We start from the raw sequence: 25671 nt of genomic DNA on the forward strand, positions 1-25671 counted from the left end.
AAATGGCAGCGTGGAGCAGCTGCACCCTGAAAGTAAAAAGGCTTAAAAGAACATTTAGAGGTTTTTTATATATATATATATTGTAATTCAGATGAAATCCCAGAAACTTCCTTCAGACGTTTCACTCTTCTGCAAATGTGTTGATCTACAAGTTTTTTTTTTAAAGGTTTGGTCCCCTCCCTCTGCTAAAACCGGTCTGATATACTACTGATGGTCATTTTCAACATCAACCTGAGCTTGAGGCTTGCTTCTCATGTAGGCAACCAGACAGAGTAAATACACTAACCCAGCATTTTATTAGGAACACCTGTACACCTGCTTATTCAGGAAAATATCCAGCAATCTGTAAGGTACAACCAAACCCACATTATTCTTTTCATGACTTTCATGCATGTGTATATTTTTTTACTTATGGGTTATGTTTCACTTATTTAGATATTGAACTGAAATGAGCAAAAAACACTGGCTGCCTGGGAAATTATTCGAGACTTTTAGAAAGTGCTCAGCCAGAGTGCAGAGTGTTCGTCATTTGTACTTAATGGGCCCAAACATCCAGAACACCAGTCCTTTAAAGAGCCTCCAGTGAAGCCCCAAATTTTTAGAGTGTGGGAGACCTTCCAGAATGAAGGACGACGAGAGGGAAAAATCATTTTTAAAAACTTGGATGAGGTCCAAGCCTCCCTTTTCCATTTCCCTTATCAGTGCTTGCAAGCGACAAGCTGAAATGCAACAAATGACAAATTTACAAAGGGACAGGAACACATTAGACAGGCGGCTCGCTGCATGGCCCCGCGCTCAATGCAGTCCTTTCATCTGCCGGGGCTTTGTCACCAGTTCTTGATTATCATTAAATGGACATGAAGGACCCAATTTTAGTTTGCTGATGATTTAATACTTTAATGTTGACACTGTTTGGAGCCAATTTTCAGTCATTTGTGTTTGTCTCTTCCTAAGTGTTTCGAGTACATGTGCACACACGGGCACACGCACACACACACATGCAAATACATAAAAAATGCAATACACATTTTTCATTTAAGGTCCAGAAGCTATAGAAGAGAGACACTCCACAGCCTGCAGTGGAACTGTCTGTGGTGAACACAGACTTGGACACTGGACTGGACTTTAAAATTCACCAAGGACTGAACCCACAACCTCAAACTTGAGAACAGTTTTCTAACACCTCGAGGCATTTGGCCAGACACTTGTATAACCAAATATAATCAAATGTTCTAAGAAATATGCTGTATTTGTTAGAACATTTGAGTGTTTGGATGTTCAACTTCAAAATGCAGTGGGCATAATAAGGACTGAGCCCACCTCCACAAAACTTCCAAGGACTCCTCTAACACCTGAAGCTATATATACTGTATATGTGTATGTGTGTGTGTGTGTCTGTTTGTCTGTTTGTATAAGGTCAGAAAGAAATAAAACTACAAGCATCAAAAATAGCAAACCTCTGCTCGTTAGTATAAGTATGTAAGTTTAAAGTGTAAAATCACAGAAGTCTGTGTACACTTCACAAGTTTTCAAAGTGTTCAAACTTTCTTGACAATGATGATGGTGTTAGAATCAAACAAACACACCAACACACCATGAATTGCACAATTTATCTTGAATATTTCACATAACTGCAATTCTGAGCTTATTTGGAAAGTTTCTGGGCTGGATACGACCTTTGCCAGGACTTTAGGTTTTGAGACAATAAGTAGGATCCTAACTAAAACTAATTAACAAAACAATCCAACCACTTGGACTCTGGGACAGCATTTCAGTGTAGAGGCCACAGGCAATGGCATGGTCATTGTCTCACTTCAGCAAAAATAAAGTTTTTATTCTCACTTCTTTTCTGCAGACCTCTTTGCTCCCGCGGACAAAAAGAAAAGTTAAGTTATCTGATTTATCGTTTTCTTCCTCCAAACAGACACAGAGACAGAGATAGAGTCAGGTGGCTAAAATTAATTTCAGCACAGATGAAAAATTGCCCGCATGACGACCTTCAGTGCAACAGTGAGGAGAAAGACAATGTAAAGTGCAACACAGGCATTTATGTGTATAAATTTAAGCCACAGAACAATAATACTGAGGAGCCGGTTATCTTATTAAAGACGGTGGCGGCAGAGGAAGCTGAAGGTTTGAACCTTGGAGTTTTACACAGATCTGTCCTGTAGGAAGAAATCAGATCAGTGTTTGGATCTGTTCACGCTAAAAATGCACCGGAGTGAAATTAAGATTTGTGCAGGGGGGCTGTGATCATATTTATTTGTCGCTAACTTGTGATCCAGGATAATCAGTTTTATTGTCACAGATGATTTAAATGATTTACCAGTTATCTCAGCTAATCTCAGTCCACCATCAGTCTTTATTAACTTTCAGTGGAGTCATACTGTGTTATTGCTTTACAAAATTCAGTTTTTCAGATTGATCACTCTGATATTTAAAACTGCTCTAATCCAAAGAGATGCACAAGAAACCAAAGACATGACTTTTTTTTTAGGACAGTGAGGCTGTACCTCTCCCAAACTTAAAAAGCTGTAAGGCTAATTAAAACTACTGTCAGTCAAATACTAATGTATTTACTGGTTCTATTGTAAAGCCACTTGTCATTTTTTATAGGACAATTAATGTCTTAATTAAACTGAGAAAAACTATGCATACAGTGAGTGACGTGTTTCAGCTGATACATTACACAAATTATGTGAACCTACCAAATGTTTTGTTCATTTGGAAAGTAGAAGAGGGACATAGCAAAGAGACAGAGGTGGACAGAGTGGAAAAGAAAGACAACAGAGGGATAATGAAGAAAAATATCAGTGTCAGACTTTCTTGCTCTCTTCCTGTCTGTTGAGAGGTTTACATCACTAATGTGCCACATCTCTGGACAACTTTCAATGTGCCATGAGAATGAAAGATAATCACTTCCTGTTTCTTCTCTTTTCCCGTCTTCTGATTTCACGTCTCCTCAGCTTACTCCTCACCGCTACCTCTTCTTCCTTCTTTTCCTCACTGGTTTGATTCTTCTCTTCTCCACTTCTCTCCTCAACAACATCCTCCACTCACTCTTCTCTGCATCGCTCTCAGCCCTGTGTAGCAGATTGCTTGCCATCACAGTCCTAGATGAGTAATATCCCATTAACCCTGTGAACTTGAAGCCGCTGATGCACAAAGAGCTCCATTACCATCCTGTACAGTTGTTAGGCTCTCCATTTATTCGTCACCTCCATACTCGGCCAGTTTACCACAATAAACTGCCAGCAGTAGGCATGTCAAACAGCCTAGTGATTAAATGTGCACATCCTCAGTGACTGAGATGGCTCTCGTTGCAAAGGATGAATTCAGGGCTCCATAATATTGGGTTTTGAGGCAGAGGCACATTTCAGCTTTTGCAGGATCAAAATGCTGAATTAACAATGTGAAATTTGAGCTTGAAATTTGTGGACTGACAGGAAGCAGTTGCAGCTGTTTTAATCTGGTTCTGTGCTTCACTCAGAGGGTACAGCTGAGCATCATCTCGACAGTCTTACAAGGGATTTAGGAATTTGATGAGACAGAGTGAGAAGGATTCTTCAAAGACCTGTTGTTCTTCTGCCAGAAGCTTTGAGTACAACAAATTATAATCATTATAGAGCTTATTCCTGAGTTATTAATGTTTTTATCGGCATGTTTGGTTCCACTGTAGTTCATTTTCTCTGATTTTCTGTGACTGATGTCTTAATTTCTGTAGGTGGCACCCTTTTATGACAAATTAAGTTAACTAACCAACCATTACGTTAACAAGATTTTACAAGACTGGGACAAGACAGAAAATAAATTGAGACAAATTTGGTCATTTATCAGGGAATAATTCAGTACATTAAAAAAAAAAAATCACTTTCATTCATTGTTTACCTTTACAACATAACTTGTTCTGAACTTAAATATTCCATTTGAATGCTACAAGATATTCACACTTTTGAAATTACAGCAAAACATTACACCTTGTGACCAAAGGTTACAAAAAAAACACCCTGCTGTATTTTAACTTTCATGAAAGAAGGAAATCAGTTTGCTCAGATTAGTGTTTTTCTTGTCAGCAGGAGATCGGCAGTGACAGACAAGAAGGACGTCTGGGAAACAACCAAGAGACAGAGAGACACAGAAAAAGCAACAACAAAGGACTGAGGCAGACAGAGAGAGAGTTGTTAGCCTGGATATGGATGGTGAGAGGGCTGGGGAGCAGAGGTTATCTCTGTCTCTGTTATAAATTCCTCTGTTCCCGATCACAGCGTCCTGAGCCGGGCAGCAGAGAAACATGCTGTATGGAGAAATCTGCAGAGCAACTGCAGAGATTTTTACTGCCTCCATAAATTTAGTGCAGCACTCACAGAGAAATGGAATAACAGTCAGAGGTGTGGGATATTTATACCACTGCTGTGCCAGACAACAAGAAAGAAAGAAAAAGAAATCCATGGGGTCAAATTCACAGAATGATTACATACAGAACAAAGCCACTGCAGAGGTCAGAGGTCACCACCGTGACTGATTTACTGACCAAATGTAATGCTCTTAACAGAATTACTGCTCAGACAGAGGGATATTAATCTTTAAACCAATTTCACTGGGCAATACGATGTTTGTGTTTACGGAAAATAATCACATCTGTTTGACGTGTACTTTGCTAAATGTTGACACACCACAGCAGAGTAAAGACAACTGAGCTGTTAATACGGAGATGAACAGACATGTCAAATAGCGAAAACGGATGTGCAGGAGGAATAAGGCGCGTGTGAAGCGTGTGGGCTGCCGAAGGCGTCCTGGGTTTCACTGGCTCAAAAGGAGACCTCAAAATTGTTTCAAAATTCAAAAGTTCAAAACAGAAAATCAATGTCATGTGTATCAAAAAGACTTTAAGTATATTTTGTCTGCTCATTTTTCTCTAGGCTTTAATTTGTGCAAAAACAAATAAGGAAAAAAGATATGAAAGACAAATGAAGTACCACTGGTTTTACATGTTTTAACGTTCTGTTTTGGTTTGAAGTCAAAAAGAAGAATGAAAGAAACTAATGCATTAAATTAACAGCTTCCACAAAAGGAGTCTAAAGCATGAACATGTAAATTTAAATTTAACCTAAAATATTGCTGCTATTGAGTAGAAAATATTACTAGAAGAAATAACTATTTTTTGTAAGCTTGTGGATACATGTTTTGCACATTTCTATCATATATTTTATGTATTGTTTTATGTTTTATGCATCTTATATTCAGGTCTGGGTTCATTTTATGTTTTGCTTTACTGTTTCCCTTCAGAAACGGTAATCCTCTGAACCAACTCCCAATTATCTCTGCAGCAGATTTGGCTGTGAGACCTGCATCTCGCTGCATACTGGTTAAATCAAAGGCGAATGTAAATTCAATCACACATTTCCATTTTCAAGAAATGTGTTAGTCATTAGGTGGTTTGCATGAGGTAAGTCAGATAAATAATTTACCCAACAAATCTCAAAAACAGCATTTAAATCATAATGTGACACTGCATCTCTTAGGCAGGTTGACCCATCTCATTTCATCATTCAGCCATACGGGACACTGAATTCTGTCCATATGCTTCTCTATGTATGTGTGGATGGATGGATGGATGGATGGATGGATGCCCCAAGTTGTTCAGTCCTGTGTTCAGACAGCAGGTTTACCCTCTGACTCTCCTCTTGTTGTCCAACCAGTGAAAATCACAGCCCAAAGCAACGTTTTCTTCCAGCTGAGCGACTCCTGTCAGTCATTGCCAGTGGGTCAGCGATGCTTCGAGATCGTTAAGGCTCTGGGGCATCCTGGCGCGAAGACCTGCACCTAATATCACGCTTCACAACCCCGTCAATACCCTGCAGTACCACGAAAAAAAAGGCAGGCTCAGCCTAAGCGCTCCCAGAGCTCCAAAGGACACACATTCATTCACCCCGCTGCTCGCTCAGGTCAAAGCCACTAGGAAGAAATCTGCTGTCATCTGTCTGGAGGGAAATGTAATCGCAGCCAGTCAGTAAGCAAGACAGTCAGACATTCAGTCAGTCTGAGAGCCAGTTAGCTCGTTGAACAGCCAGTTAGTCAAAGAGTCAGAGTTGGTAGGATCAAGTTTTCTTGCATCCACGACACAAGCTGTCACAAACAATTTCCACCATTTTTAAGACAGACTGCGGGGGGACTTAAAAGCAACACTCTATCGTAAACTAACACCTGCGATGCACTGAAATTCACAAGCGCATGATGTCTACAGTAATGATGGACAGTTTTCATCAACGGATTTTCAAAAGGTAGAGAGCAGGAGTCTGAATCACTCCCTTTCATTGATGTGTCTTAACATTATTCATGTGGATATTGTATCGAAGTGTTTGGAGGTCAGTTTGTAGCACAAAGAAAACAAACATTTCTTGTGGTCAATAAAAGAAAAAAAAAAAAACAAAACGAAAACCGGAGTCAATAATGGAAACAAAGCCACTTCTGTGAAATGAGCAGCACCAGGTAAAGCTGCACATTAACAAGAAGCCTTTGTTGTGTTGTCATATTGTTTAAGGTGAGGACTGTGTGATTAATTGGGGGGGGGGGGGGGGGGGGGGGTGTTTTTGAAAGGGGAAATGCTTCAGGTGGCCCAGTAAACAAAACATGCCTGTGCTGTGCAGAGACCTCTAAACAAGTCAGTCTGCATGTTGGAGGATAATCTTTCATTCATATTCAAGGTGGCAAAAAAAAAAAAACAAGTTAAAAGTCTTCTTGTGACAACATGTTCAAAGTTTCTCAACAGAAAATTGGATATTTTAGTGATGCTGTAGGTAGGTGTATGTGAAGGCCACCAGTTTTCATTACTTCAGTTTTTCTGAGAAATCTTTGCATCAGGTTGGTACAGAGAAAAGACCCATGAGCCTCAGCTGCCGTTACTCTGGAGAAGCAGCCAGTCACAGGTGCAAATTCAGAATACACTGTGTAAATGTTTGTAACTGCGAACAGAAAGCGAGACATAGTTGATGAATTCTTACAAAACTGACCCAGAATTTGACTAATTTAAACTCAATATGTAATGTAACATAAGAGGCACATGAAACGTAGATATTTCCAAAAACGACTGTTCACATTTTGTACTGAGGATTAAGGCAGGAGACCTTGATGTTTGTTTGGAAGTGCTCCGTCTGACATTGTCTTAACAATGCTGGCACACAAAATAATAATAATTCACACCCCTTCAACTACCAGTACATTACTTTCAAACTGGAGACCTGTGTTACGGCGAGTTCTAGCAAAAGGGCATAAAAACTGTGTTTGACCCCATAAATATGAAACTGCTGCACCGACGCTCTCTGCTGAGAGACTAGAGCTCAACACATATTGCTGTGAAATCACAGAATAACACAGAATTACACAACATGACAGGAATAAATCCATAGTTATGACGTAAGTTGACAATTTGTGCTCACTCTGTCCTTCTGTTTTCTTTCTTTAGATTACTGAGGCAAATGTTCATAAATGTCAAAAAACTTGAAAAAACATTTCATTCACGTCTTCACAGCTAAAACCAACCAGTGTTCAGCCTTGGTGGGAGGAGGGCTGTTCAGAGGGCAGGTCGGATGACGCATGTTGACCCTCTCAGATCGTCCAAAGTCACAGGTTTCACAGACATTACTGCGCTGATTTGAGAAGGGTTAGAGTTTGTTAAGGTATTAATGAGAACAGTAAAATGTAATTTAAATTTTCAGTTGCTCTCGAGAGATGGAAAGAGTGACACAGACACGTTGCGCATGTCTCCACAGCCCAAACTGTGAAATCATGATCAACAACAGGATCATCTTTTCTCATAATAAAAAACAGTCTGGGATTTTATTCAAGTCCTCATCTCCTGCAAAATACTTTCACATTCACGGTGGACAAAGAACAAATTCTCCACATTTACTTTTCCCCCCTTTCACCAAGTTAAAAACATCCCCCGCTCATCTCCCAAACAAACTAAGAGTCTTTTCTGCTTTGGCCGACCAGCTTGCTGGCCAAAGCCAAAAGCCCTACACAGCCTCCAGCAGGTGTTGTGAATATAAAGTAGAGTGGAAGTGCATCAGTCATTGGCCGGCCTCATTTGGTATGCAAAATAAAAATGAGTTATACAAAACGAGGCCTGGCAGGAGGCTACGGAGGGGCTCAAATACAGCTGCAAAGCAAAGTGACAAAGTCAAAGCAAAACAAGGTGTAATTTACAAAAAAAATGCAACAAAAACAAAAAAAAAAACCAAAGGGGCAATGTCAAAGTAAAGTCAATTTTTTCACAACAAACCAAATGAGTTGTTCAGTTGTCTAACTGAAAACAAAGTGAAAAAAGTAAAATCAGAACAGGGTGAATACAATGAAAGTAAAATTATTAATGATATTCTACTTAAATATGCAGTACTTGAGGACTGAGTCTCAGACCTCTGAAAAAGTCTTTCTCTCCAAAGAGACTTACTCACTTACAGAGACTTTAGTTTTTCTTGTGTTTGCAACTAAAATGACTGAATTAGCAGTTTTCTCAAATATTTTAAGCTAAAATTTGTATTAAATTGGAGTAACATTCAAACTATCAAGGCAGCAATGAAAATTTGTGACAGTTAAAAGAATGTGTGTATGATGTACAACATGCTCCAGTCAAAGAAAACTGACTTCAGTAAATTCTTGGAAGCTCAGGAAGGCATGGGCATTATGTGCTGTTTGCTTGTCAGGGAGCTGGATGTTCCTGTCTAAGCATTCCTCTAATCTGAGCCATTTGTAGTGGAAAAATTGCAGGAAAATAAATATTGTGACATATAACAATTATTGGGGGACTGGTAGACCTTACATTTTATTCATGTGTTTCATGTGTCATGATTGGGAACTCCAGGGGGCGCTGTTGTGTGTGATGTAGTTATTAACATGCCTAGCACATGATCTGCAAAAAAAAAAAAAAAAAAAAACCCAGACATAATATCTCCACCAAATGCATTTTTAAACAAGACTAAGAGCCAACAGCAACACCAGCAGCACTGCTAGGCTACAGCATCCTCACTAAAGACAAGGTACCGCTGGAGCTGATGGGCGTTTCATCAGTTATCCAGGTATTTGGTCACAAAAGTTTTGGACAATATAAAACTTTGACCTCATGATGACCTTGGATCACTGGAGTTAATACGATGAATCTTCTTTCTTCGACTTGCCAAGAGACAGAGCGATGCTGCAGTCCATTAAAATAAATAAATAAATAAATAAATAATGTAATTAGCAGGATTTTGTTATCCTCTTAGACAAAGATTCAGTGTCAGCCGAGCTCATACACACAACAGCAACACTGAAATGAAACGAGTCAACTGGGTGGTTTCCGTTCCACATCAGTATTTAGACAGTGAATCAGTTGATGACACACAGAATTATTTGCAAATGCTGAGTAAATGTTGTCCATGCAAATATTCACTGTCAGCTCAGGCATTAATCTACAGAAGCAATCTTCTTATCACTAAGACAAAGGTTACTGAGAAGAAACCTTTTCGAAATGTTAACAATCCTTCCGAACGTGGGCACAAAATCCAGAAATAAAAGGCACGATAAGCACACTGCATGTGTAAAAGCTCAGGATCATTTTATTCTTTGTTTTGTCTGCACCTTCCCGACACACAGATGCACAAAACACACATTTTCCTGTCTGTTTAAAACAAATACTCCAGGTCCAGTGCGACGCAGGCAGCATTGGCTGGTATCTCTGCTGCCTCCCTCATTCACATGCCATCCGCATCTCTGCCCCTGAAAAGCCTCTCTAACATCACAAGTGGAGCTGTACGCAAAGTCATCATGACAGATAAAACAAGCACAGTCACGTGACCCAGGAATTGTAATATTAGCTGTGATAATACCGACAAAGACTGCAGCGTGTTTTCTTTCTTCACTCAGCAGAACTGAGGTATTTACACAGCATTGGAATAAGAGTTTGACAGAGAAATTACTCCTCTCACCTTCCCATTGTGTGGTGGTTTTCACATAACAGATGACTGTGTGATTGTGTCAGACTTTTCAAACAGACACACACATACAAAGAGAAAACACTGGTTCTTCAGACAGGAGACATATCACCAGTGATCTTTTCCAGGTCTTTTAGCTCAGTCTCAAAGGCTGAAAGGTTAAATGCTTCTTTGTGGGATTCTCCTACTTTTCCCCCACAATTAGATTTTTTGTTTGTTTTTTTTGGCTTTTAATTTGTGTTTTAAATGTCTCACCATGTTTCTTATTTCATCCATTATTAAAACATTGATCTTTTATTTGCTTTGGGTTTGATATATACGCTCTGACGTGACAACTGTCACAGCCGTTTTTTGGTCCCCGTCTACATTCATTAACGGAAGCTTAATCACAAAGAGGCGGTTGCTGTGGATGGTGCACAACGACCGGACTTCACATCCACAGTCTCGTGTGTGGTTAGGTTTAGGCAACAAAAGCCCTTTAGTCAAGGTTATGGAAAGATTGTGGTTTTGGTTAAATTTTACACATTGTATGTGAAGTCACTGTGAACTTTTTCTGCATTAATCCAGACCACGATCTTTGACTTTGACTGTGAGCGCCTTAACATAACCCTAAACGACTGCAAGGATGAGTCACTACAAGTCAATATTTTACTGTCACGAAAAAATTAGAAATTCCTGTCCATGTACACAAATCAATACTTTAAATATCATGGCTGTTTCATGAACTGCTTCTTCTCACTGCTCCCAGATCCTGTTTTTCCTTCATCTCTCCAGACCTGTCTTCCTCTAGTTACCCACCAGATGTCCTCAGACTTTCTTCTCTGTCCTCATTCACCTTACTGCCCCGCCCACCCACACACCTGTTTCCACCCATCATCAGCCCTGCAGCCACCTGAGCTCTCCCTACCTGCACCTCATTCACCAATCAGCCTTGCTCTGTATATATTTGGTCGCTTTGTTCTGTTCATGTTCCTCGGTCTTTCCCTTGTGTTTTTGCTAGCTCTGTCTGGATTACCGGTTTAGTTTTCATGTTGCCTCTGCCTGCCTGCGTTCCTGACAGCCCGCTTGTCAACTCGTCTGCCTGTAAGCCTCATTTCATTGATTAAAACCTATTTCACTGCATCAACCTGTTTGATGCGTCTGCGTTTGTGTCCTCTCTCCCTGTGGTGCCATCAGCTTTCCTGACACTATTAGTCAATTAATGAACTGTTTTTGATTATCAAACCACTGTTTCAGGTTTCAGTTTTTTTTTTAAGCTGAAAAATGAAGAATGTCACCTTTGGAGTGAGGGGAAATTAAAGCAGGGACATCTTGTCTGTCTTCACAATGGAACACATATAGATCGAATCATAACTACTAAAAAAAGATGTCGGCAAAGGCTAGCCAATACAAGTTGGTGTCATTTTTGCGATACTAAAGGCTTTTTGTTATGCTAAGGACTCAGTGCTTTGGATTTCTCTTTCTTGTCAATAAAGCCCTTTGAATTTAAATTGGAATTTTTCTACAAGAAGGGGAGAGGCAGACAAATGATGCCGCTTTCTCTGGAGAGGGTGCTCACCCACTGCTGTGAAAGATTTCTCTCCTAATTTTTGATGTGTAACTTTCTCTGGGTGGAGGACAGATCGCACTGAATTTCACTGACGCAGGGGTAAGGATGTTTCCATCCACCATTTGGGCAACACCCCGCTTGGTGGGGGCTGTTGGTGCCGCTGCACAAATATATTTAAAATACCATGTCAGAACAAATAAAAATGCACATTTAGATGTTGTATTACATAATCAAATATTCCTCCTTCCTCATCTGTGTTTACAAATCAAAGTTAGAGAAGACGAGGAGATTTTAATCTCACTTTCACATGGTTAAATAAAGGAAATGAAACGCAGCCAGTTTCACAAGATATCTTTCCCAAGAAGGGTTTGAAATCTTATTAATTCGGTTCTAAATCAGTAAGTTAACATGAGAGATACTGCAACTGTACAGAGAATAAAATCTATAATTAGATTTTAAATAGTCATTTGAGCTCCTGTATATTCTCAGTGGGCTACTTTAAATTGATTTGCTATGACTAAATCGGGGTGCTGGGGTTCCCTTCCATGACCACTGGACCTGAACTGCTGGATTACATGACGACAAACAGACTGTGAGCAGCAGCCTGGAGCCTAATGGGACCTGAGATGACTCTTTTTCAAACATTGTCGGGGCAGAATAGTGTAGCCTGCGGTGGGTTTTCTACTGAAGGATCAAGTCCTTTTAATGGCTAAAGTACCTTTCACTGGAGCGGTGACAGTGCCCCCTCCCCGTGTCTCTCTCGCCCCCACCCCTCTCTCTCCCTCTTCTATCCCCTCACTCTGCAGAGTGCAGCCAAACAGAAAGCAGCCTCTTGCCTCTGCTGTCATTGCTGTGGAGCCAGGCGGATGCTGCTGAGCGCTGTGGACCCAGAAGTGCAAAATTCATCAGGGATCTGGAAAGTGTGAGAGTGTGGAGGAGGAGGTGGAGTGGCGTAAAGAGGAGAGGACAGGCAGGCTGTCTCCCTCCTTCACTTGGCGGGCTTTTCTGCAGCATCCTTCCACTTCATCATGGATCTCTGGAGTAAAAAAGTCCGGGGGATTATTACACAGGTCGCCCTGATACTTTTCAGCTCATACGGGGCAAAAACAGGAGGTGAGTGCTGTGAGATTTTATTTTTTTGGGGGGCAGTAGAGATCTGATGTGGAGTTGTGGAACTGCTGCTGTTCAGTTCACATTCATTTCTGATGTTTGTAAAAAGTGTAACTCGTTTGCCTCCTGCAGCAGGAAAAAGTGCAAGTGTAACATTCCTCAGCTCATTCAGGAATTCTGTCATTTGGATTTAGGAAACAGGCATAGCAATGTCTTTTCATTTATCTGTCTTCATACATTTTATGTGCAAATTTCCCTGTGCTGCCACTCAGTGAGGCAGTGGGAGCCAGTGTCGGAAGCATGTGGGTGGGGAAACTGAATGGAAAAACACTTTCCTCCTCCTTAGCTTATTAAACAGTTGCCCTTGAGCAAGGCACTTAGAGCCCTGCCTGCTTCAGTGGAGCTGCACTGGCTGCAGAAGTCTGTGGCAGCAGTTTAAAGCAAATGTCTGCATGGATGTGAAGCAGAGGAATTCTCTTCATTAGAGAAGTTTTGTGTAGTTTCATGATTCTTATATTTAATTTCTTCTTAAAGGTTTTGATGCTGATGGTAGAGACCAACATGCAATAAGTGTTAAGTGATGAGAGTGTCAAAATCAAACTGTAGACTAACACAATGTCAACTGGATTTTTCATGTTCTTTTGTTGTGGAATGTTTCATAAGCCCACGGGGATTTCTTTGTTTTTCATGCAGGTTTTTTTTTCTCTCCATTTCCAGATTTAAATCACTTGATGTTTTTACTCTAATTACTCTATAAAATAAACTTTACAGACGATTGGTGGTGATTTGGAACAGTGTGGAATATCATCTGTATGTGTAAAATTTGTGTCATCACTTAAGCTGCAATTTAAAAAGAAAGTAGCCAAAAAAGCTTGGGTCTCATGGGCCCGTACATCACTGATGGCTCAGCTGGTATGCTGATCATACACTGTATTAATGGAAATGTCATCAGAGTGATCGTTTTACATAGGAGTTGTTTGCATGTGCCAAACACTGTCAGACCAGTGAAAATACCGCTAACACAGCCTGATAAAGTGGGTGTCAGAGGATAAATGCTTATCTAGCATGAAAGTGACGCTGTATTAAATTGTATTTTGAATCAACATTTGTGGGCAAATAAGATTTATTAAAGCATCTGAGAAAATAAAATACCACTGAAGGCTTCAGTGTGAGCAGAGTGGGGACAGACAGATAAATGATACATATTACTGCGTCAGGTTTATATTCCCCCTGACAGGCAACAGCTGCTGGAGAGAGACACGCTGACATTATGGGCTTTGAAAGAGTAAAATGAGGGAAATAAAGAGATTTCTTTGCCCTGGAGGAAATGGTCTGGACTCAGCAGAGTCCCTATCAGAAACCATAACCAAAAAAAAAAAAGAAAATGTTGATGTCTCCCTCAAATCAATAAGGAGTGCTTGAAATCCTTTTTTACCCTCTTACAGAGCAAACATACAGTACATCATCCACTTAATAATCCCAGATGTCCAGACCTGTCTCCACATTTTGTTTGACTTTGTGTTAGTGCTGAGCCAGAGCTACAGGCAAGGTCTGACTCGAGCTATTTGTCAAAGTGAACAAAGAAGGTAAAAAGATCGCGAGAGGGCAGATGCTTCTGTTTCTGCGTCCAGTGATAATGACCCTGCTCGGCACTGAAGCGGCAGTGTGCTTATTTAGGGGAAGCAGTGGGTGGAGTAGTCGGAGAGGCCATTCTGTGACAGGATGTTTGAGCCCGCTGAGAGCAGACAAGTCTGCTATGAAGGGCATTATTTCTCCATGAAGAATCCTAAAGAAAGGAACAGAAGAAAAGTCTCTGGACATCAGCTCATTTGGAGTTGGAGCTGGATAGCGGAATCAACTACAGAAGCAGTCAGACAATTGTCTAATAAAGGGAAATACCAAGAAAATTCTAACTGCATCCGGATTTGCATAAAATTACACATAGAAACAGACAGTCATGCTGCTCGGTGGGTGGCAGCTATTGTTTTTGTAGAATACACTGACACTGCCAGGGAAAATTCAGCCCAGTAGCTCTTGGAGGTACTTAGTGGTGGAGTTTGTCTAAAATCACCAAGCTCAGAAAAGAAATGATGTCCTGCACAGAAACGCTGTTTAATGTCGTCGTGGTTGTGGAACAGCAGAGCAGCGGGAGCTGAGCAGGACTGTGCAAGGAACCCAGCAGCACCTCTGAGTGGAGCAGGTGGAGGGAGGAGATAGTGTTGATATGGCTGATGTCTCATTAGAACACCGAGGTAAATGCAGCATCACTTAATCTAAAGAAAGCAGAGGTTTGCCTACAGTGAACTGGCAATCCACTCCAAGGTCATCCTCAGTTTTAATGAAGGCAAAACCACAAGTCTTCATTTTCCTCTTTGCTTGGTGCTATACTGTTAAATATGGTGGTACTATTTATTCGTTTATTTAACTTAATTAAAGTTTTTCAGTTACTCTGGCTGATTCGACCTCAGCTCAGGCTGAAGTTGGGTGGAGTCATGCTGGGATTTACGTGAGGTCACCAAACTTCACGTTTCTTCAGGAATGATAAAGGTGAAAGTTGAACCACATAAATGGCTCAGTCTCACCTTTTGAGTTACCACTGACCGCTGGTGAGTTGACCATAATCCACCAATCTCTAAAATGCACTGCACTGAATTATGGGATTTGTTCCATTGTGGAAATTCTTGGGGGCAATATATAGTAGATGGACACTATTGTGCACTATATAGTAAATAGGGAGTGATTTTTTTAGATTTTGCCCCACTAGTTTTTAATACAGGAGGGGGCAGCAAAGTCAGACATTCAAAATCACGGGGGTTTTAAATTAACTTTATTTCTAACACAGGCGCTCTGTTTGAATCTGCTCTTCAAAGGCGTACAATTTTCAACACAAAATTGGCCTTCACTAATAGTGTGAACCGAGTAAGTCCATCTGAATGCACAAGCACTCATTGTTCTCCAATTACCTGCACAATGACCCTCAAATGCATAAGCAATAAGCAGGGGCGCTCTCATTGCTAGCATCCAGAGAGTGCTCCTGATGAGGCAAAGTGCGCTTCCAGGATGCTGCATCTGTCAGAGGAAAAAACACAACTGCAGAGACAAAGGAGACGCATGTTATGTTAAATTTAACACCCCTCATGGGATTGTTATCTCTTCTCTCAGCTGATTTGGAGTCAGTGGAGTGTGTGTTTTAATCACAGCCTAATGGCAGATACCACCACTGCTCTCCTAACCTGCGTGTGTGCGTGCATATGTCCTTGAGTGTGTGCAAATGCGCATTCATCTACGTGCTTATGTGCACGTTTGTGTCTGCATCTACAGATAAGAAGCAAATAGCCATGTGTGAAAGTGATGTAAGGAGAGACTAGAAATGCTAAGTAGCAGTGTGCGTGTGAGCGCGTGTGTGAACATGTTGTGTTCAGATAACGAATGACTCACCACTCGCAGTCACCGGTCTCTGAGGAGAGAGGTTTTCGAGTTAAAACTAATGTGTCAGTAGGTGCTGCATCTGGGAAGAGAAGAGGCAGAAGAAGTGTTGTCTTCTCTCAGTTCAAAGTCAGCTGGTTTTCTTGCAAAGCTGTGTGGAAGTGCCAGGATGGATGCTGTGCTGTAGACTCTGGTGTTTTTGGTTTTGACTGCCTGTGGTTAAAGTTAGGATTATTTCAAAGTTAGGAGTTCATTTAAACTTGGTAAGAATAAGATACACATTGATCTCATGCAGGGAAATTGACGTGTCAGAGCAGTAGAAGTACAATTTTAGTCAACACAAATAGCTGAAAATAAAGGTTTCGCTCATCTTGACAAAAGATGTTTCTGCTCCTGTCTCATTCTTTAATGGAGAGAAAAAATATTTCGCTCCTGAATGGAATGGGAGAATTTTGATCAACTATCATTAGTTTCATCATTCCATTATTTTTGACTTGAACATGCAGTCTTCCAGAAGTCAGCTTGCATCAGATGAAGGAGACTGTGAGGGAGAACTGGCAGTGTGTGATTATTAATGGGTAATAAAAGTGCTCAGAAGTTTGTGCCAATCATCTGGATCATGATCATGTGCCCCTCTCTGCTGGCGTCTGCACACAGAGAGCAGAGCTCGGCTTGTTTTTCTGCCTCCAGATGATTATATTTGCTGCCATTCATACTTGTTCAGTTTGGGAGAAAATAAAAACTCAAAAAATAAACCCATGCCGATCATCATAAGGCTTTAAGGTGGTCTGGTTTAAACTTGCTGGGCTTGTGTTGAGTGTTTTGATGTCAATCACCTCTTCGTTAAGGCTTCCAGTTTATTAAAGTCTGGATTGACATAGCATAATTTGTATTTTAAATGGAATGAAAAACAAATTTGATGTTTAAAAACATTAATGATTCTGGCAATGGAGCTGAAAGAAGATTTGCCTGAGCTGCTAAATTCAGCCACAATATCAGAATTCGACATTTGTCAATGAGCTGGATGTCTTGAGAGGAACATAAACGTGACCATAATCTAATTAGTCTGGATGCATTGTGCTTTTCCCTTGAAAACCCCACTGTCCTCCATGATTCATGAGACGCTGGAGTTTGTGACAGCGGAGATGACAAAAGCGAGAGGAAGCCGAGGAGAAAGCCCCTCTCATATTTCTTCTTTAGTGTCATTTATGAAAATGTGTGTTCAGAGAAGGGGAGCCATGAATGCGATCTGATGAAGTCAAGGTTACATTACGGCAGCCGCAGCCATTGGGGTAAACTTAGAGCCATCAGTCAGGAATCTAGATTTATTAACCCAGGGACAAGTAGTTAAGTGATAAAACTGACAGAGGCCCGCAGTCCATCCATCTGAGTTTGTGACGCATTGATATTTGCTCAAGGCCAGTCCCACTGGAGCTCTGGCTCACTAAACACACGCTCATTCATCACATAGCTCTGTCATCACCTTAGATGACTTGTAGTTGGTTCAAGAATCTGTCAGACTCTGCTAAGGTCAGGGCGCTCCGTCACTCCTCGTGGGTCCAGGTTTGCAACTGAATAAAAGCAGCACTGGTATTTTTGAGCGAGGGATGAAAATCCCTGAGGATACTTCGACCACCTGGTGGAGGCTGCAAGTGAAAGTGTTGGTATCAAAGTGACATTAAAGTGAAGTTATAGGGAAATGGTTATTACTGTAAATTCACTCTTCTCAGATAGAGTCTAGCCAGAGGAGAGATGATGATGATGATGTTGAAGTTGATGGAGCGAATGAAAAAGATATGGAGACGATGATGAAAAAGAAGGTCAAGAAGAAGATGATGACAAAATTATGAAGGTGACAAAGAAAAAGATAGTGAAGGAAACGAAGGTAGTGATGATGATGATAAAAATCATGATGAACAGAAAGATGATGATTATGAGCATGAGCAAGGGGAGGATGATGAAAATGATGAAGCTCAAGACGAAAGAAGCTGAATTGCTACTGTCTTTGGTCTAATATATTAACTTAAATTAGTAAAATGGACACCGCTGACATTTCTTACAGTAACAGAGCCAAGATGGTGCATTCAGACTTCAGCAGACACCTAATGTGATATTCTGTAGTTACGAGAATCTACTTCTGAGGCTTCTGAAGGAGTCCTGGGCATAATTTAACAAAACATCTACATACTGTACCGGAGCTGTCGCCACATTTCTTTAGACTGTAAATCGCCAGCTGTTCTCTCTCTCACTCCAAGCTGCCATGAGGGATAATTAAATCATATGGAATGTCTGGGCAAATGCTAGTGCATAAGAAATGTCACTGGTATTAAAGAGTGGAGCTGACATTGAACACGGTGGGACAAAGCTGAGTCGATGCCAAAACTTTAAGATGCAACAGAGACAGGGTATCTGACGAGCAATTTAATGACTCAGTTAATGAGGTGGAAGAGACAGCACAGAAAGAGGAGAGAGCACCTGCAGTTCCTCTGCTGCCAGAGAACTTTTGAAACTTTTCCCAACTTCACTGGATTTTTATGGTACTTTAGCCCTGAATATGGCAGGTCACAGTTGAGAAAACTATTACCTAATGTGGCTCCACATTCGTTTCCATGTAAACTTCCCTGCTTTCATTCAGTTGTGTTTTTTTGTTTTTGTTTTTGTTTTTTTTGGCTGTGATGCTCATCTTTCTCTGTATCACAGATACAATCACACGTTTCACACGTATGAGCAAACATCAGACGATTGTTTGTAATGATCATAAAATCTGTCAAAGCTCCGACAGCCGTGGTTGCAAATGTGCTCACTGGGATAATTAAGCATCAAAGATTCCCCTCCGTTGCTGCAATATTGAGAGAAGTATGTGCATGTCCAAATTAATTCTTCACATCATAAATCTGAGAAAAACCCTGAAAACAATGAGGACGAACGTAATCTGTTACACATTCTGATCTTCTGGGTTGAGTGGAACCTAATATAGTTCATGTTAAATGTAATTAAAAAGACTGAACCATGCTTCATAGCTATTTCAAGAAAAGTGTCTGCACCATTGTCATTACATTAATGTAAATTTCTCATGGCTCCACTGAAGGAAATGTTGTGAAATGTATAAATAAAGCTTTGAATATCTATTAAAAAATTTATTCTGAAACAAACTTTAACACAAACTACAGCCAGAATCTTACATAACAACTTGGACACTAATTAAAATATTCCTGGAGAAGTGTCATGATTTCTAATAAACATCATCATAAGCTAGGTGGTCATTAGTTTTATTTTTTTAACTGCTGATCCAAAAAAAGAGGAAACATCCAGTGTTCATTTGCATGAATCTTTGCAAACATCCAACAACATGTTCCCTTGTTGGTGCAGAGGACATTGGACAGACTCTGGGTGTAAATTAGAGACAGCTGAGGAGTTTGTGCTTCAAACAGAAAGTCTGGCTTCAGTCCCCCATGTCAGCGGGCCACTTATGAAATGTGTTTGTGTGTGATACTGAACCCCTGCCAACTCCAGAAGTGCTGATCAGTGGCTTAGTCCGTGCACCGATCTCTCTGTAAATTACTGCTTCGGAAATCAATAGAGTAACGGAGGAGAAGGAGATGTCGATTTTCATCGCAGAACTTTTCAACAGGTGATTTTATTTTAAGGTTTCCTCAGGGCGGAGGCTGTGAAGTGAAGCCATAAGGTGGTGTGACTGCAGCACTGGTGTTGGTCACGTGTCACTGACCTGCATCACAGACACACATACACACACCGTCTGTCTTTGATGTTTATGTATAATTTAGGCTACTGCAGTGCCGGTGAAGGCTCAGTGAGTGCACATGATGGGTGCTGTCCTGGAGTGTGTAAAGACCAGCTGGCCTTAAGATGGCAACAGCATGAATAAAGAGGTGCAGTCATCACTGTTTTGTTGTTTGCACGTTAATACTGTGAAGAGTAAATTCTTCTGCTGGTGTTGTAGTGTGTTTGAAATTATTTGCTCCTCTCAGTTTGAAGTTTTTTTTTACTGATGGGTTGGATAAAAATAAAAAGTGTATAAGTCAACCAAAAACTTGTCATAGCAGGTCGTATTATTTTCTTGTAGCTACTAGCTATTCTCGAACATAAAAAATAAACAAGTAATGTTTTATATTCAATATTTTAATGATTTTTATGTCTTTTAGATAATGAATATTAAAGAATAACCAAAACAAGTGCTTCCACCAGTGCATTGATGCTTTTCAGTTATTTTGTTCCTTCTGTTCCAGCACCAATCCTCTGGAAAAGTTTTGTTCAAGGGCACAATGTCAGTTGTGTTTTTCCTTTGAGGTCAGTGATTAAAATCTGTGACTTTCTCTTCACAAGCCAGATTCTCTAACCTCTCCAGTGCTGCAGCCGTGGGGGTTTCAGTTTTCTGCATGTGTAGATAGGATGAAAGCTAAACCCGGCAAAGTCCGAATAAAAAGGATTTGTGAGAGAGTGCTGCCCCTTCGCCGATCAAAATGGTTGAATAATCCGCACAATATGTGTTGATGTCAGAAAACAGCTTGAAAAGGTGTTTCTGAGGTCGCTGTGAGTAGAATCTGAACTAGATGGTTGGAACTTCATTTTTAGTCCTGTTTTAAAAGAGAAGATGTGGAAGCAGCTGTGGTGAAGAGAGAACTCTTGACATGCTGCGAGAAACTTAAACCTGAATCTAAAACCTAACCCGGTGGTTGAACATAAAGTATACACCACTTGTGCTTCCCAAGATGCTACTAATGTTTTTGAAGACCCTTGTTCTAAATTATATGTGGGTGAGGTAGTGAGAACACTTAAGAGTGGGACATGCATCACCGAACACAAGAGCAGCACCAACAGGAAGGACATCTACCTTCCCTGTTGCTTACAATTTCCTGCGCGGAGTGCAGACACTTTTACAGCATTAAAATTCTCTGCCATACAGAGGGTCAGGTCCTCCCACCAGGGGAGGAGACTACAAAAAGTTTCTGCTCGGAGCAGGAGCCCAGTGGATTTTTAATCTGTGTACCTCATAGCCAGAGGGACATGATCAGGTACTTGAGCTTGTATGTTTTCTTTCTTATTTTTCTTTTTTATTCCTGCTCTTTGGTTTATCTATGGTCTCTTGAGGTTTTTTTGTCTGTAATCAAGGACCTTGCAAACACAGTCCATATCTGCATGTCAGATTAGATCAGTTTTTTATGTTTGCTCTATGTGCAATCAACAGTTCATTTTTGTTTGTGTTCCTGTTATGTTGTCCCCACACTTACTGTGACCATGCCTTCAGATGCAGACGTTAATAGAAAAAATCAGATTGTGTCAATGATTTCTCAAAATTTTGCCCAATATGCTTCCAAGAACAGCTTGTGTATGTACTGTATATATCCTGTATATTATACACAAACAGTATATTGAGATACTGCCATTTTCTGACTGGCAGAGATTGCCTAGAGAAAACAAACAAAGAAAAAAAAAATACCAGAGTGCAAGGTATGTTTATGGCATACAGATGGTAGATGATGGGATAGAAACATTGTTTTTCAGAATCCATGTGCTGATCCTCACAGCTCAGCAGCTGTTAGAGAGACAGGCTCCTTTCTCCAGCCAGAGAGGCATGCTGGGAGAAAGGAAGACAGGTCATAGTAAAAAAAACACAGGCCAGGCTGATGAAATACGGTTTTATAAATCACACCTGGTCAAATTAGTGGCTGATTAATGTCAAAAATCCTCAGTCAAAGTGGTGCAGAAAACATTTCTCTCTCTGTTTTCTCTTTATCAGTTAAACAATTAACACAGACGTCTCAGGCTAAAGTCACCACTCTGCTAGCCATCTGTTTTAAAACAATGTGAAGAAATGAAATTCAGCATAACACACCACCACGCAAGATGTACATATTCTCCTGGGGTTACAAAGATCTTGAGGAGTAGGAGGCAACATCCACAGCTTAATTATTTCAATTACTGTGTTGTTTTTCCACCCATGGCAGTGCTCACACAGCTTTCATGATCTTAATTATAGATCCCAAGATCCTTGTATTACCATTGCTGCAATTCCTGCATGCAGTATCTTCCCCTGAGCAAGAGAGGTGGGCTTTGCTCAGAGGGCTTTCAGGCACTCAGGATGTCACTCTGGATGACATCTAAATACCAAGAATGCAATGGAAATGTACAGTACATGCACTATTTATGCTGCTCTCTTTTCTTGTTCTTCTTTTCTTCTATCTCCCTATATCTTTATATTATATTTAAACTTTAATGACTGCATCAGCACCAGGGAAAAGGACATAATTCATTGCTGTATGCATAGACCAGTTAGTCACATTAGTGAAACGAATACTCACTGAGCAGTCTTGACTCTTCTTGATTAAAACGTGGATTGAGGTTTTGCCAATTTGCAAAAAGATCACTGCAGTTTTCAGTTTGGGGATGACTGTTCATGTCTGTGAGAGATGCACATTGAGCAGCACTGAACTATGATGGTCCAGAACCCTTAAAGAGCTATGAACCTGTAAATCTACTCTTTGTTGTTGCTTATTGAAGTGGAGGAAGATGCTTATCGGCTTGATTTAATCATGGATTCAGTGCGGACTCTGCTGTTTCAGTGACATGATAAAGTGGATGCTTAAGACAGAGAAATAGGTGGATGAGAAGGTGAATCAGAGTGCACTGATGAAGCTCACTCTGCTGGATGAATAAAGTTTAAACACGTCATGATGTGTAGGGTACTAAGAGTCCATGAGAGTTTAGTGTTCTCAAACAGCAAAGCTTTGAATATGAGAGCAGACAAAGTGGGAAAGACTAATGATTCACAACATCTCTGCTCAGGCCGAGGGCTGTTGGACTAACACTCCATTTGCAACCATAACACTCCGTTCTATGTGAGCCTCTGAAGTGCTTCTGCAGCATGTTAAGAGTGTGCTAAAACTGGCAGACTGTGAATGTGAATATGTTAAGTGTGCTTAAAAATACCAACGAGAAAAAAAAAGCAAAGCTAAATGGAGCCAACAACGCAAACCAGCAGCAGAACGAGCGTGTGGGTGTTTTCTGAAACTATCAACAAGACCTGAAACTATCTTTGAAAACAAACTAGAATAAACAAGCAGAGCTGACAACAGCATCTAGTCAGTTAAGTGTTTAACAAACAAAATTATATTCAACTAGCTAGGTGTGGCTGGCTAATAGTGGACGATAGGGCGCCGCCCTCTTTGACCCACACAATTTATTTTGCAGGTCCAAGTCGGAATATCATTGCCCAATCAGCAGCCTGAACATCATTGTCCAATCAGCAGCCTGAACATCACTGTCCAATCAGCAGCCTGAACATCATTGTCCAATCATCAACCCTTTGGGGCGGTTCAAACTGTAGACCCCGCAATGCATTTCTATGGGATCCGGGAGGACTTGCCCCAACGTGCTTTCGTCATACGCACTGATGAAGTCACGTGCTCCTCTGACGACAAAGTACACCGCGCATACGCATCGCGTTCACGTTCAAGATCAACATGGCTACTAGCCATTAGCTAGCATTGCGGCTCCACGGAGGAACTCCATCGTGTTATTGCGGGAATTACTATTCTGTCGTCGGAGCAGTCAAGATAAATTGGCTATCAAAGAATTAGGACCACCCAGACCAAATTTAAATATCAAGCAGGCGTCTTCAAAGGCGAGGAAAACCTACAGCAGCGGATTTTCACGGAACACGTATGAGCGGAAAACGTTGCTAGCTGGATGCGAATTAGCTAAGGCGCTGTTCTGCTGCCCCTGCCTTCTGATTGACCCGGGTGGAAACACAAACACCGCCTGGACAACCGCGGGTGAGAAAACATGAAACATCGAAGATGCGTATGGACAGCTGCCGGAAACTTTCGTCTTTTGGAAGCGTCAACATCGCCACACAGTTGGGTGAGAGCTACATGATAGCTGTGCGTCGTCACAACGACGAGGTGAGCAAGAACCGCCATATTCTAGGCCGCCTTACTGACTGTGTCAGATTCTGTGGCGTGTTTGAGTTAGCCTTGGAGGCAAGGATGAAATCGAGGGGTCCAGCAACCCCGGGGTTTTTCGTGGGCTGGTCGACTTAGTGGCGTCGCTAGACGAGGTGTTTGAGGAGCACTTAAAAACGGCCTTGTTATTGCACTCTCTCACTGTTGAATTTTAAATAGTTGTGTTGATTGCACATTGCCAGCTGAATACCACCGCATATACTAAATATGCTCTGTGATGATTTGATTTTAGTATAATGTGTTGCCATGGTTATTGTGATGACTGTGTATAGAGTAAATAGTAGGTTATGCCAACGTTGATTTCATTCATCGAAGCAACTGCTGCGCCTAAAATAAAATGTTGTCAGATGAAGATAATGGGATTGTTGTGATTAATTGTAAAGCAGGTCTTTTTTCACTTTCAGAGGTATAAATGATGACAGTTTATTTGTTCATGACCACAGTGGAAGTGTTTCATCGTAAAAACCAAAATAATTGTACTCAAGAAATTAACTATGAACTTGATGTAGCTATACAAAAATATTGTGCAGTATGTACAAATCATGTCTGATGCTGCCATATAGCTAGTGGTTGAACAGGAAAGGTGACCAGGAAAACCAAATTACACAATGCAATGTAACATTGTAAAGTGACTTTGGTTATTTTACCCATTGTACGGGTCATCTTAGCAATCATCACAACAATTGCCCCCCTGAGGGATTTGTCAGGAGCTGCCAGTGCAATTAGTATCCATTTTTGCCCCGTTTTTAGGAATAAAATGTTATATAATGTAAAGAATATAAATCAGGCTATGAATTATATATGAACAAACCCCCTCGGTATGTAGCACTAACATATGTGGCATCATGTCGACAAACCACAACAGTGAACAAAAACCTGATAAAGTAAGTCCCATGAAAGAGAGACCAAAGTCAAACTTTCTGTGCAAGTTCCCTTAATGGGCAGAAATCCAATAACACAGCTGTGAGGCCAAGTCTGATTAAATCTCTGCTAAACAAAGTAAAGATCCTTCATTAATATAATCTCACCAAGAGATATCTTAGCTCTCAGAGAAATTTGGCTCTCAATGAAACATCCATTACCGAAGGGGGGAATTCAGCCTAAAACTCCACCGGGTCATTTAAGTTTGCACTGTGGTGTATAAAAAAAGAAAAAAGTTAAACTAATTTAATGAATGTGTACATTTTTGTGAAGACTACAAGTATGAGCTGACCAGTTTTCCTTGTTTCAGCATTCACCGTTTTTTTTTCACCAACACCAACAAATTTATGCAAATGTGTGTGTGTTTAATTTGATAATGCATCAACGTCATAAAGTCTTTGACCATCAGAGTGTGTGAGGTATGAAAAGCCTCCTCTGACATCAGTTTGTCTCATTTATGTTGTCTCCTCTGTTCTTCCTCTCCTGTGATTCACAGAGGTGTGCCACAGTCCGCTGGTGTCGAATCTACTGCCATCATCCTTCAGGAGCTCCTCACAGCTGTCCAGCAGCCACGGGCCAGGCTTTGCTAAGCTGAACCGGAGAGAAGGTAAGTAACAGTAACTATGGCAAAACACCATCATGGCTGTGAGCTTTAAGTCTTTTTGGTTCATAAATCTGTGTGGTGAGTATTTTACAACACAAATCAGCACATTTA

The 25671-nt window shown here is 40.8% G+C and overlaps 1 protein-coding gene across 1 annotated transcript in view; it reads left to right on the forward strand.

Annotated features, from left to right (window-relative positions):
• The first annotated feature begins 12545 nt into the window (after positions 1-12545).
• The window catches only part of LOC121189483 (contactin-associated protein-like 4), a 51593-nt gene continuing 38467 nt past the window's right edge, over positions 12546-25671 (forward strand). Inside the window, exons 1-2 of the mRNA XM_041049639.1 lie at positions 12546-12630; positions 25453-25563. Of these exons, the coding sequence (XP_040905573.1) occupies positions 12546-12630; positions 25453-25563 (196 nt within the window). The remainder of the gene's footprint in view (positions 12631-25452; positions 25564-25671) is intronic.

This window comes from Toxotes jaculatrix, chromosome 11 (assembly GCF_017976425.1).
Source record: "Toxotes jaculatrix isolate fToxJac2 chromosome 11, fToxJac2.pri, whole genome shotgun sequence".
NCBI classification, from domain to species: domain Eukaryota; kingdom Metazoa; phylum Chordata; class Actinopteri; family Toxotidae; genus Toxotes; species Toxotes jaculatrix.